This window comes from Dermatophagoides pteronyssinus, unplaced genomic scaffold (assembly GCF_027571235.1).
Source record: "Dermatophagoides pteronyssinus isolate colony J.1.1.1.1 unplaced genomic scaffold, Derpt_VIB-CSIC_2022.12 sq0001, whole genome shotgun sequence".
Lineage (NCBI taxonomy): Eukaryota > Metazoa > Arthropoda > Arachnida > Sarcoptiformes > Pyroglyphidae > Dermatophagoides > Dermatophagoides pteronyssinus.
Genome location: NW_027461525.1, coordinates 1,907,238 through 1,921,155, shown reverse-complemented (window position 1 = coordinate 1,921,155; position 13,918 = coordinate 1,907,238). Strand labels below are relative to the sequence as shown.

Below are 13,918 nucleotides of genomic sequence, written 5' to 3'. Positions count from 1 at the left end.
TAATCAAATAAAAAAACCAGATACTTTTACCAAAAATAAAATATTGATGAAACGAAGATTAAGTTATGAAGTATTGAAACAAAGATTTATAGGATTTTCAAATATGATCAAATAATATTAATCAAAAATTGATAAATCGATTAAAATCACTTTTTATTGATTAATTTTTGTATAAAAATGAATAAAAATATCAAAAAACATAATTTAAACAGCATCTCCTTTCGGATGAACAAATCCTTTTTCAATAATTAAGGATTTTGCAAGATCAACATTATTAACATTAATAGAACTGTCGGAATTTTGGCCAACAGTAGTAATTGCTTTGTTTGACATGGATGTAACAGCAACACTAGGTTCATTTTGATTCAAAGAAGATGTAGGCGCCGATGGTGTTTGATTGATAGAATTTTGAAGCAAACATAATACATTTTTCGGTGTGACTAGATTGGCTGAAGTATTATGCGTGGCCTCCTCATCATTACGGTTGATACCTCGTTTTTTCAAATATTGACTATAATTCGAAATTTGAACAATTTGTGACTGTGAGGATACGATTAATGAGCCTTTGGCATTTGTAGAATCTTCGATACCTTTTGATAAAATAGAAAAAATGAATAAATAAATAGTTCAAATTAAGCCCAAAATTACCTCGATCACTAGATTCACTTTTAGTCAGGCGAACCGAAGCAAAATTCATTTCGGTAGCATTACCACTACTGCCAGTACATACTTCATTGCAACGATTACTGATTCTATGCAAAAAAAATGATAAAAATAAGTGTAAGATTTAATCCAAAAATAATATTATTACTTATTGAAGAATCCAACGATAGCTCGTTTAAACATCAAGAAACTAAGTGAAGGTCCGATAATTTGATTAAGTGAATTAGATGTTTCCGCGAAAGAAGTTGTTAATGGCGAAACATAGATGGGATAGCCAATCGGTTGATCACAGGATGAATTAATTATATTACGCAAAACTTGTTTGGCATTCTGTATCGAACCTCGTTCAGGATTTCGATTTCTATATGAAAATATTATATGAATTGAGAATAAATAAGCATTAATAATGACGAATCGAATTTCATACCGTAAAAAGATAAGCTCTTGTTGTTGTCCGGCCCAAAGACCTCTGACACATTCACGATTTATCTAGATTAAAACGATAAATTAATATCAATATAAAAAAATAGAGTTTTGCAGCTTACTTTGATTATACGAAAATTCAAGTATCTTTTGTTGAGCATGATCACCTTATATTGATCGGTTCCTTCATCAAAAACATGACGTAGAGCCAATAATGATGGAACATTCGATAATATTGCTTTGCGCCAGATAGGGTCTGCTTCATGTGAAATAACCATTGATTTCTGATATTGTGTGATAGCATCAAATAATGTTTTCGGATCTTCATAGATGTATTCTTCGTAGAATTGATCTTGATGAAGCTTTAAAGACATACGGACACTTGGTGAAACAACTTTGTCGAGAAAATCAATATCCTGAAATACCCATTCATCACGTGAACAATGAATACGAAAATCTCCTTTGAACAAAGCATGAAAACCATAAAGAAAAAACTCTACATTCATCAAGGCTGAATTATGATGTGATGCTGTTCCGAGTGCTCGTCGACCAAGTAAGCTTAAAGCCAGACATAAAGATAAAGCCGATTCTTCATTATTACGAACAATTTCTGATTGAGCAGGATGGACACCGTTTTTTATACAGTAATCAATCCAAACAAAATATGTGGAATAAAAACTAGAACGTGTTATACCAGAGGCCATAATATCATAATCTTCATCAATATTGTAATTGAATGTAGGATCAAGATCAACAAAATCTTTTTCATTCAAATAGCTGAGCGATTGTTTAATGTCATCATTTTCGATCCATTTGACAAAGTTTTCGTTTGTGATCACAAAATAGATGATCGATTTAACATAATAAGTGATCAGTGCTTTACGAAGATCATATGGTTGAACAATTGTTGATGCAATATGTTCCGATATGGAATAGCCTTCAAGAACATAGTTTGTATGAGTCACTTCCCATGATAGCCAACGCTGATTGAAAGCTGCATTAATCGATAAAACGCCATTGACACGAAATGAATCACAACAACAGCAGCCATCATCATCACTGACATTTTCCGTAATTGCTTCAACTTCACGTTGTTGACAATATGTACCACGAAATTCTAAGCCCCGAACTTGGAACGTAACAAATCCATTGCCTAATTCAATAATATGAACTAAACAATTAAGATTATCACTTGCTAAGACAAAACAATCGCCTTGCGATACATCGCCCCAACGGCCTAATATTAGATCACCATATAATGAATGTTGTAATGAACGGGTTAAATGTTCATAGAAAATTGAATTCAAATTATTATCATCGGAACCTATCTGAGCTTTGTCGATCTGTGATGCAAGTCTGGTATTCGAATGATCGACACGTTTAGTACTGAAAAATAAAAATATATTAAATCGGAAAAATACAAATTATTCATACTAACTTGTAATCCCGTTCCCAAAATTTTATCGGTCTTACGTATGATGTGAAAAATATTGCACTGCCAAGAATCGGTTGAAGAGGTGCAGAAAGCAATGATGAAACAAATATTTGAACCATTAATAGAGCAGAATCTAGAAAACAATATTATCGATTAATTTGAATGTGAACATGAATATTTCAATGACATACGAGGAACGCTAAATGGCTGTGCAAAAGCATGGAATGCCGAACCCCAGGTAATCTGCCATGGAGCAACATAAGTTATGACAAAACGAAATTTGAGCAGAAAATCGGTTATCTATAGATGAGGAAATGATTCGTTAGATGTTATGACTGATGAACAAACAGATCAATTTGATTTTGTTAAATACCTTGTAGTAGACAAATGACATGATAAAAAAATTCATAAGGAATATATTGTCATGACTGTCGATAAATATCCGAAAATCGTAATAAAAAAACAAATGCGTAAATATGACGATAATATAGTTGTGTGATGGATCATTAAATGAACTTCGCAAACATTTGAATCCGAAAATGACCAATAACAACATGCCAACATTGTTACCATAGTTTTTGATTAGTAATGGACAGTCGGTGGTAATGTACGATAAAAATAGCAACGGATATAGAATGTTCTTCTCTACTAACCAAAGCCAAGCTTCTAGCTTTTCGAACCACATATTTTTGGCCGGTTCTCTGACTTCGAATTTTTTATATTCAGCTGATTTACATATCGGACTTGAAAACAATAACCACGGTAATTGTTTACGAAATTGTGGTATAAGATAATGAACTATAAAACTCCAATATACAGCTAAACCGGTTATGTAATCATTGAAATATGGTTGCAATTTAAATATTGAACTAACATGAACGCTAAAAACGCTAATCATGACAAATATACAGGTGATAAAATCAGATTCAAAGCGCGAACATGCAATTTTTTTCAATTTTTCAGGCAATGGATCAATCAATACTTCAGTCGATTTTTTCCTCGTCATCGAGATAGTCATAGGTTTTTCTGCATCGGCACCATTTGTGTCAATAGATTTTGTTTTAGATTTTGAATTGGTTATTAAACTTGTGAAGAAATTTTTGATGGTCATGAGAAACTCATAGATTACATTCCAAAATAATGATGGATCACTTGGAGAACGACTGAGCAGATAGCTGATGGCAGCTAGTATTCCACAGAATACCGAAAAAGTTGTACGCTGTGTTTCTTTTATATTCAATAGATGAGCACATAAATAAAGAAAGGTGATGGCCAGAATACTTCGAGAAATTGAATAAATAGCCGATATCATACCCATAGTGGATGCGGTACCACCAAATAAATGTATATCAATATGTTCGAATATATACATCACAAACGTATTGAATTGAGGTAACAGGCCAAACATGAATAACAGAGGAAATATCAAAATAAATGTTTGTGCAATATTGCTGATGGTCAAGAATAAATCACGGTTAATTAGATTGAAACCATAGATTTCAAAATAAATATTATCCATTCGTGGTGAATAATTATTGTAACAATCGTTTGATAGGAGAATAATTGCGCTGACCAAACAGAAATAGATTGGACGACTATAGATTGCTATCCTATTGAAACCATGTGTTGGTGATGCAGCATCCGGCTGCACACTCTATAAAACAAAACAAAAATCATTCATAGTAAACCTGTTATCTGAATTATTCACAAACCTTTAATAATGTATAATGAGAGCCAGCAACGACAAAACAGAAAACAAACAAACGAATATCATGAAAAAATTCTTTTTGCAACAGAATAGATGTAAAAGATGCGACTGCAATGGACAACAATATTGAACATATTAATTCACAAGTGGTAATATTACGATCCAAAAAAGCCAACAAAGCTAATCGATCGAATCGAATTTTCACTGTTTTCATTTTCAATAAGTTCACCTCATAATAATGGGCAGATTTCAATTTTTGTTGCGATTGTTGAAACGAATGAGGGAACGATTGATTATTCAATGAGCTTATGAAATCAGAAGCGATCGATAGTGCGAATTCCCTCGATACATCAGGGGGTGGATCAAACACTTCAAAAAAAAAAAAAATGAATTTCGATTTAAAATTTTATGAAAAAAATTAACAATACTTACTTGACATTGGATCAAATGAATGATTATTATTGAATAAAAACAGGCCGTCCAATTTGTTCATATCACGAATTGTTGCAACCGAATCAATATTATTGTTATTATTATTCGAACTTACACCAAGATCTAAAAGAGGATTGTTGAGATAGAAAATTGAAGTAGAAGGTATCAATGCATTACTAGATTTGAATTTATCATTCGAATTGTCCATTATTGGCATTGGCATTGATGTATTTGCTTGGGTTGTTGCGGATGTAGCTGATGAAGTCAGTTTAGTGAACGGATTAGGAGGACATAATCCTTTGGCTAATCCTGTACTATTTTCATCGAATGTATAAGTAAACCAATTTCCGTGTTCATCTTGAAATACGTGTACAGCACCAACGGTCGTATCTTCATGTGAAGTGGCCAAATGAGTACCAGGAGTTGTAAAAATTTCGTTGATTATATTGGGTGAATTTTTCAATGATTCGCCATCACGTAACGAATTCGAACGAGAATAAGTCTTTGTATCTGGATCATTCAAGCGAGATCCTTGTTCACAAAACTCATTGAAAGCTTTCATCGATATCGAATTATTATTATCACATGGATTGGTAGGCCATAATTGACCTCGTGAATTTCTAGCTTTATTTTGAAAATTTGATGATAAATCTTCATTGACACTACCTTCCTTTGTGAGCTGATATTTTTGTGTTTTTGATGAAGATGGGTATTTGTTTCGAAATCTTTTCCGCTCCACAATTCGATGTGAGATGCCTGATGACGTAGATGGATAATTTATAGGGTAGACAACATTGGATGGATTAAAGTTTTCATGTTTGACACCATCACCACTAGTCATTGATAAGGGTGAACTAGATGATGATGATGGAAGTGATGATGAATCTGAATGACGATGATATAATTGAAAACGATTTGATAATGGCCGAATGGTGCCACCAGCAGTTTTTGCCTCATTATCTTCTTCATCCGAAGTGTTAAGCAAAACCATACTAGGTTTTATGCGATATCGCTGATCTACTTCATGATATATGTTTTTATGGGTCCATTCAGAGCGGCCACTAGTAGAAGATGATTTTGAACGTTTGCGGCCACTGTTTGATGAAGAAAATCTAGTCTTACGCATAGGTTGTTTGGACATTTTTTTGATTGCTAAAGCTGTCAGGGTTGATGACTTAGCTTTAACTGAATCATTCGTACACAATGATATTTCACTTTCATCACCATCTTCGCTTGAATCACAATCTTTTTTGATATAGGCACTATTACAGGTGGTGGATACTTGTTTTTCATTTTGGTTCTCTTCGATACAACTCATTTTATTTATTATGCCTGTTTCTTCTGATTGAAACAATTTCGACTTTGGATATTTCGAATTCCTAACCATTTCCGAATTACCATTCCCTTCTTTAGCGTTAAATTTACTTTTATCTAACGGAACGGACTTATCTATATTGTCAGTCTTAGAATTAATTATTTCCATACTAACGGGGTGTGATGGAGGAATGGCTGATGTTCGTGAATGTTCTGATCGTTTAATCGTTTCGATTTCACTTCGTGCTCGTCGAAAAGTATGCATCTGTTGCTGCTCACATTTGTTAAGATTTTCCAATACACCGACCGAATTATTGGATGAATTGCCTTTGGTATATATGGCTGCTATGTTAGATAAAGAAGTGTCGGATTTAACGACTGATGTTAGTTTTATTGCTTCATCCGATATTTTTCGAGGTAATTCTTTTTGTTCATTTGAATCAACGTAAGGCTCATCTTCACTTCTAAACAATAATGATAGATTACCAAAAGATGAATCCGATTCGTTATGATGAACATCGGCTTTTAGATCGATTGTTTTTGATGTAATTTCATTGGAACAATTATCATCAGTAGCTTCGATTCGTTTCTTTATCGAATCCATTTCGTTCATTATTTTATTGATACTAATATTTTCTTCTTTCCTCGACGGTTGATCATTGTTTGTTGTTGAATTATTCGAAATAGTAACCATTTCTAGAGCTTCTTTGTCTCCATTCACCGATTCACCATCACCATTGTCAATCAAATAATTCGTGACGGGATCTTGACAAGATGATGTTGCTTCATCTTTAATACATTTACCGGTATCAAAAACTCGATGAAAATATTCGTTAATAGATTTGATAACAATAAATATTAATGCAATGAACAAACAATATAACATCCATGATATCCATGTGTTGAAGAAAACATAATTGACGAATGGAAAGCACAAGAATATTAGCCATATGTAAAGATGGAATAGATTTGAAAAATGAGATTGTTTTTTATCATAATACCAGCCACCGGTTAATGATGCCCAAACACCTTCGGTCAGTACAGATGCGGCTTGTAAGCCCATCATATCAATTCAATCATTCAAAGCGAATTATTTGCTTTAGAAAAAAAAAGTTTACAAAATATAATAATGCAAAATGAGTTTTAATTAACGAAACAAACCTGTAGATAATTGTGAATTAGAAATTCGTTTCGGACATAATGCACTTGTAGCTTCAACTTATATCACAGATAAAATCCGTTGAAATAAAATTGTTGACGGACAAAAAAAAAGAATGTATTTTTTTTTATCTATGTGTATTAATTAAATGTTGATTTGACGACGGTTGACAATAACAACAACAACGAAACCAAACAGAAAAATCAAAATACAAGAAAACTTTCCTGGATTCTTGATGAGAGCTCGGATTCTAGAATCTTTCCTTGAATACTGTTCACATGGCACATGTTTGCACATTCGAGCACACTGTCTTTCCGTTAACGGCCAGGTCATTTGAGTTCTCGTCATCGTTTAGGTAAGATCGAAATTTTAATTAATTGTTCATCGGAAAATTTTTGATGATGATACCTTGGAGACATGAGTAACTATTATGATTACAAAACTTCCTTGGATGTCTGAAACTTAAAATTATCCTTGATATATAACTAAATCTTTTTCCAATCATTTTTTGGTTATGATTTTTAAAGTTTTCATTTTTTTCTTGTTTCAGTAGATTTTAAACCAGATTAATGTTCAAAATCCCTTACTCTGACTTGATGAACGATAATTGGTATGTTTAACTTGATGATTTTTTCATTAAACATATTTTAGATGATGATTTACATTTCTCCAATTGATCCTAATGAATTTTATAAAAAATAATGAAATTAAACATTTATAATTACTGATCATGATGATCATTTAAACACTTTATTGAAAATTCTTGAGCTTAATTTTTGTTTTTGTTTTTTTTGTTTGAATACAGATTACTTAAATGGTCATTTATAACGTTTTATTAAAATTTTCTATAAAAAATTGTTTTAATGAATTGTATGATTATTATTATTACAAATAAATAAAATATCAAATTATCCATTTCAAATTTTATCGCCCACTTTTTATTATTATTATTATTAAATGACCAATTTTGATTAATTCAATGTCAAAATGATTCAATTTTTAATCGATTAATTACTTTAACTAGAATGATTTTTTATCAACATTAAATATAGTAGTATTACCATTTATAATATCCACGTCCCACAATTCCAAAATACTATTGTATTCGAATCTTTTGCTATATTTTGAGATTTTCCTATAATTTTTATGATCGATCCTGTTTTGGAAATTTTTTCCATCATCATCATCATTGTTTGTTAACATAATAAATTAGTCATTGGTGTTGTTGGAATGATGACATTCATATTTATTTCACTACCATTTCTGAATATTTGTTTTGTTTTGTTCATTTCATATGAATTACTCAATGTTACATGGATCAAATTCAAATGAATAAAATAAAATTTTTCTATTTGTCATTCATGTTACAATCAGTTAACGAGCAAACAAGTAAAAAAACAATGTTTTTTTTCTTGAACATTTGAATACCAAAAAAAGCTGGATCCTTACCATTTTTTTTCATTTTCGATGACCATTTGTGGTCGCCAAAAAAATTTCTCGATGATATGGAAAAGACAAAAAAAAACAACAGAAACCATCTTTATAGTTTGTTTACTCATTTTTACTCATTATCATGTGATGATGATGGTTTACAACATCCTACACTATTTTCCAGATCATTTTTTACCGCAAAAATAATAATGAACGACAATGATCGTATAATTTGCCTTGATTTTGGATGTTGTATTCATTCATCTGAACGTGCATCGTACATTTTAAATAAAAAAAAGAGAGAGAGAGAAAGAAAAAAAGTCATTATAGACAATCGTTTCAGGAGCAAAAGAATAAACTTAGCAATGCAACATTGGCCTGTATAGTTCAAACGATTCGTTAATAGACTAAGCATTCAACAGCAGCAGGTGCTTAGCTTGATGATCTTTTTTCAATGAATTTACGTGTTTGTGTTTAACAAATGTATGATTTACTTGACCGATTGACTGTAATGAATGGTCGGACTTTTTTTTTGTGAAAAAGAATTCACGGTGGCAAAACGAATAGTATTCAATTTAATGATGATCATCTTGATTTGACCGACATTTTAATTAAAATTTTGTTTAATAAAACTTAATGAAAAAAATAATCGAATGGGAAATTGTCCGCTTACATTTTGTCCGCCATCGGATATTCGCGGTGATGGTCATCATCGATTTCGTCCATTTAAACCATCGCCAGATGATTGGGCCAGTACGGGTCGTTATGCTGCTGAAACGCCAAGTAATTCATCTTATTACTTGATTTGTGTATTATAAATAATCTTTTTTTGTTTTATTGTTTGAAAGATGTTGGTGATCTAGTCGTTCATAGTGTCAATTTTCTTGTTGATAAAAATTCTCGTCTTCATAAAACGGATAAATATTTTCTCAGCAATCGTTCAATCAGTCCGAAATTAATTGTTCGTCGTGGTCAACCATTTGAATTACGAATCACATTTGAACGTCGATTTCGTTATAGTGAAGATGTTGTCAGTTTCGTTTTCCTAGTTAAAGGTAAGTCTAATTCATTTATGAAAAATTTAGAATATTTTTACATTTCTTAATTCAACCAGATGAAATTAATCCAACTTATAGCAATAAAACAGAAATTATAGTTCCGATTCTTGACGAACGAAATGCGCGTAGACTTTCGATAGTTTCTGAAAGTAGATGGAGCGCTCGTATCGTTTCGGTCGAAAATCGAATAATGGTTGTCGAAATAAATTGTTCGGCTGATGCTATTATTGGTGAATATCGAATGGTTATCGATACTAGATCTCCTAATCGTATTGATGATTCATATTTTTCTAATCCAATTTCCGAATCATTTTATATTTTATTCAATCCCTGGAGTCGAAGTATGTTTTTTTTAAAAAATTGTTTTATAGCTTTGTATAAATCTATATCTGATTTATTTCAATTCTAAGATGATAGTGTTTATATGAAGGATAAATTCTGGAGAGAAGAATATATACTTAATGATCAGGGAATCATTTGGAGAGGTACACACGATCAAATGAAACCAACACATTGGAACTTTGCTCAGTTTGAAGAAAATATCCTTGAAGCTTGCCTTTATGCTTTGGGTAATATTGGCAAATTAAAACCGGCTGATCGGTAAATTACTATTTTTTATTAAAATTTCATACTAATTCTTATATCATGCAAATCAGCAATGATCCTATTAAAGTATGTCGCCATATTGGTGCCATTGTTAATAGTGTTGATGATAAAGGTATCGTCGTTGGTAATTGGGATGAAAAATTTGCTGGTGGAACACCACCAACCGATTGGCATGGTAGTGATGCTATACTTCAAAAATATTATCGCACAAAAAAATCGGTCAAATATGGTCAATGTTGGGTGTTTTCCGGTGTTACATGTACAAGTAAGTTATCTTTATTCGTATAAATTTTTCTATTTTTTAACATTTAAATTGTAATTAATTAATAGTTTGCCGTTGTATTGGAATACCATGTCGTGTAGTTACAAATTATATGTCAGCACATGATACTAATACTAGCCTTACTGTTGATCGTTTTTTTGATGAAAATGGTGATCCAATTGAAAAATTGAATAAAGATTCTATCTGGAATTTTCATTCATGGGATGAAGTTTGGATGACCAGACCAGATCTCTCTGCTTCGGGCGCATATGATGGTTGGAATCTAATCGGTATACACAAAATGAAAATCTTTTTCAATTTCAATTTTCATAATCTTTTTTACTTTTCTCGACTTCAGATGCAACACCACAAGAACCATCGGATAATTTATATCGTGTTGGACCAACTAGTGTCGAAGCAATCAAATATGGAGAAGTGAATAAAGCTTATGATGGATTCTTTGTCTATGCCGAAGTAAATGCTGATGAAGTTTATTGGCTTTACAGAGATGATAAAAAACCATTGAAATTAATAACACAGCTCACTGAAAGGTAAAGATGAGTTTTGATTATCTGAATCGAAATTAATGAATTTATTTTTATTTCAAAGTATTGGTGTTAAAATTGTCACAAAATCATTGCATAAAAATCAAACAATAGATATTACAGAGAATTATAAGCATAAAGAAAGTTCAAAAGCTGAACGTGAAAGCATGATAAAAGCACTAAAAATGACTAAAAGTAATTTCAGTCGTTATTATCTAAATGAAAAATTTGAAGATGTTCGATTTGAATTGGTTCCACTCGAAAATAGAATGATTGGTGATTCATTCAAGGTTTGTTTGTTTTATTTTATGATGAAAGCGGTCTGATTTGAATTTGCCCACTTTTTCAGGTACAATTGTTAATGACAAACAAAAGCTACAAAGTTTATACCATTGAGGCGACAATTGCTGTTCGTTCAACAACATACAATGGTGTTTCAACGGCCGTCGTTCGACATGATACAGTCGTCAAAACACTTGGTCCAAGAAAATGTATACAATATTCAAATTTATATTAGATTTACGGCTGATAAAATTTTTTTATTATTTTACAAATAGCTCACATCGTAACAACTAATGTTACATATTTCGATTATGAACGACATTTAACATCACAATCAATATTTAGCATTTCGATAATGGCCAACGTTTTGGAAACGGATTTCCATGTTTGTTTATTTTTGTTTCGAAATTAATGTTTGAGATTTGACTTTTCTTCTTATTTTATTCAATTAATTTAGTTTTACATAATGGAAGATTTTCGTCTACGTTTGCCCGACATTCAAATTGAAATCGAAGGTGATGCTATTGTCAATAGGCCATCAGTATGTCAATTATCGTTCCAAAATCCATTACCCAAGCCATTGACTCATGGTGTGTTCACTGTTGAAGGACCTGATTTTTCCACAAGAAATCAGGTTAAATTGAAAAAGTGAGTTTTTTCAATTTGTCTGTTCAATAATTTTTAATAAAATATTTTTTTTCAAATAACTCAGAGATGTTCTTCCAAAAGAACAAGCCGCATCATTTATAGTTGTTACACCGAAAACATCCGGCGATAAACGTATAACAGCAAAATTCAAATCACGTGAATTGAAAGATGTTGATGGATATGTCAATGTACGCGTATTTGACGATTATGATGATAATAATAATAATAATAATGAATTAGAAACACGTTTTCATTCATCTGCATATGATAATAATAATAACAACATTATATCCAATGATAATCATAATGATTCAAATTGGAATCGTAATTCTATTTACCATTGATTCAATTCCGTGATTATATTTTGTTAATAATTAATAAACAAAAGAAAATTGCTATTATAAAATATACAAAATGATTGATTGCTTGATATGACGATTTCCGGATTATAATATTTATAATTTACAATATATGTTAAATGCTATCAATCAATGCTTTAGCAGCGATCATATTTTGTGAACAAATCAATGGCAAATGCATGGTCCATAATAATGATGATGATAATTTGCCTAAATGTATACGATTACAAAAATCAATGCTTGTCAATGGTGATATTAACAGATATAATTGACCGGCAAAAAATCCTAATGGATATCCGATAAATATGAGTACTGCAAGCCAGAAAAATGTCCAAACACATTGTGTTAATGGTGAATCGGAATTTTGTAATCCAATATTATTACGTTGATGACTACTGGAAGCAGCGGCAATACTACAACTATACGGTGTTGGTATATGACATACGAATGGTGTATTACGTCGATTTGTTTCATTCAAATTTATTGATGATGATATGTTGGAGAAATCTCTATAATGAAAAAAAAATTAAATAAAAAATTTAAATTAGACATGATTGTCTTTGTTGTTATTATTATTTTTTTAGTAATCACAATAATTTCAAACATTCTTTACACAATGGATGAAAAATTATCTTAGCAATTGTTGCCAAGTATTTTATGCTTATCTCAACGAATATTCTTTCTATTAATGCGAAAGAGGCGCCGACCAATATAGCATTGGAAAATGAAAAAATTTTTTGCTAACCAAAAAAGAATGCTTTATTTGACAAATTGTTCTTCCATGATCTCTTTTTTTTCTATTTGCTTTTATTTCTGATTCTTGCAATAAGTGAGACGTAAATTTAAAGAAGGAAAATATGAGAATGACTGGTGATGGTAAATGATGAAAATTTATTTGATACATCATTAACTTTTCATTGTAATAAATTAAACTCTGCAATGAATGAATGATGATAATGTGTTTTCATGACAATCTTTATCGAGTTTTAAATTATTGTTTTGAAGTTATTTTCATTAAATAAATCAAAAAAAATTGCACCTTGTATCAACGATGGCTGGTACAAGTTTGAGCATTTCGATAAATGTTCTATGGTGTGGTGTTGTTGTTCACTTGAAGGTTTTTTTTCATTTAGAAATTACGCTGATATTGAACGATCATCGACATTCGTTGATGATGATAATGATGCAATTTGATTATCGTTGTTGCCGTTGTCGTTTTGTTCACTGTTGAATACGGGTGAATCGATATGATCTAATGAAACTTTTTTGTTAAATATTTTACCCATACAGATTTTTGGTAATTGAACAAAATCATAGAATAAAAAATTCATCAATGATGGAAATAGATTACACGATTGAAATGGTTGTATAAGTACATAAATGATTGTCATCAATGAACTTATGGGTAAGACAATCACAAACAATATGATTAGATAACCGAAACTATACAGACATCTTGTTAATGTTGACCACATTTTTGTGGATCGATGATCAACATGAACAATCTGATAAGAATTTAATCAGCGATAAAAGTGCAATCATATCATTAATGATGATGATGATCGATTTATTCCACACTGAATACAATTTTTC

The 13,918-nt window shown here is 31.2% G+C and overlaps 3 protein-coding genes across 3 annotated transcripts; 1 reads left to right on the top strand and 2 right to left on the bottom strand.

Moving 5' to 3' along the window:
* Positions 1 to 132: 132 nt before the first annotated feature.
* Positions 133 to 7,290, bottom strand: LOC113793455 (pecanex-like protein 1). Its single transcript, XM_027343496.2, has 11 exons — positions 7,137 to 7,290; positions 4,662 to 7,072; positions 4,234 to 4,598; positions 2,895 to 4,175; positions 2,713 to 2,821; positions 2,525 to 2,654; positions 1,209 to 2,472; positions 1,091 to 1,152; positions 812 to 1,024; positions 649 to 752; positions 133 to 590 (listed from the first exon to the last, which is right to left on the bottom strand). Exons 2-11 carry the CDS (start codon positions 7,039 to 7,041, stop codon positions 205 to 207), a joined length of 6,294 nt encoding a protein of 2,097 aa, XP_027199297.2. The 5' UTR covers positions 7,042 to 7,072; positions 7,137 to 7,290; the 3' UTR covers positions 133 to 204.
* A 1,921-nt stretch (positions 7,291 to 9,211) lies between these two features.
* Positions 9,212 to 12,310, top strand: LOC113793456 (annulin-like). The gene is made up of 12 exons (XM_027343497.2): positions 9,212 to 9,348; positions 9,414 to 9,620; positions 9,680 to 9,964; positions 10,034 to 10,223; positions 10,280 to 10,494; positions 10,560 to 10,781; positions 10,850 to 11,042; positions 11,101 to 11,326; positions 11,386 to 11,527; positions 11,594 to 11,703; positions 11,776 to 11,966; positions 12,031 to 12,310. The coding sequence occupies exons 1-12, from the start codon at positions 9,219 to 9,221 to the stop codon at positions 12,308 to 12,310; spliced, it is 2,391 nt and encodes a 796-aa protein (XP_027199298.2). The 5' UTR covers positions 9,212 to 9,218.
* On the bottom strand, positions 12,311 to 13,545 carry LOC113793458 (uncharacterized). Its single transcript, XM_027343500.2, has 2 exons — positions 13,365 to 13,545; positions 12,311 to 12,834 (listed from the first exon to the last, which is right to left on the bottom strand). Exons 1-2 carry the CDS (start codon positions 13,397 to 13,399, stop codon positions 12,441 to 12,443), a joined length of 429 nt encoding a protein of 142 aa, XP_027199301.1. The 5' UTR covers positions 13,400 to 13,545; the 3' UTR covers positions 12,311 to 12,440.
* Positions 13,546 to 13,918: the final 373 nt, after the last annotated feature.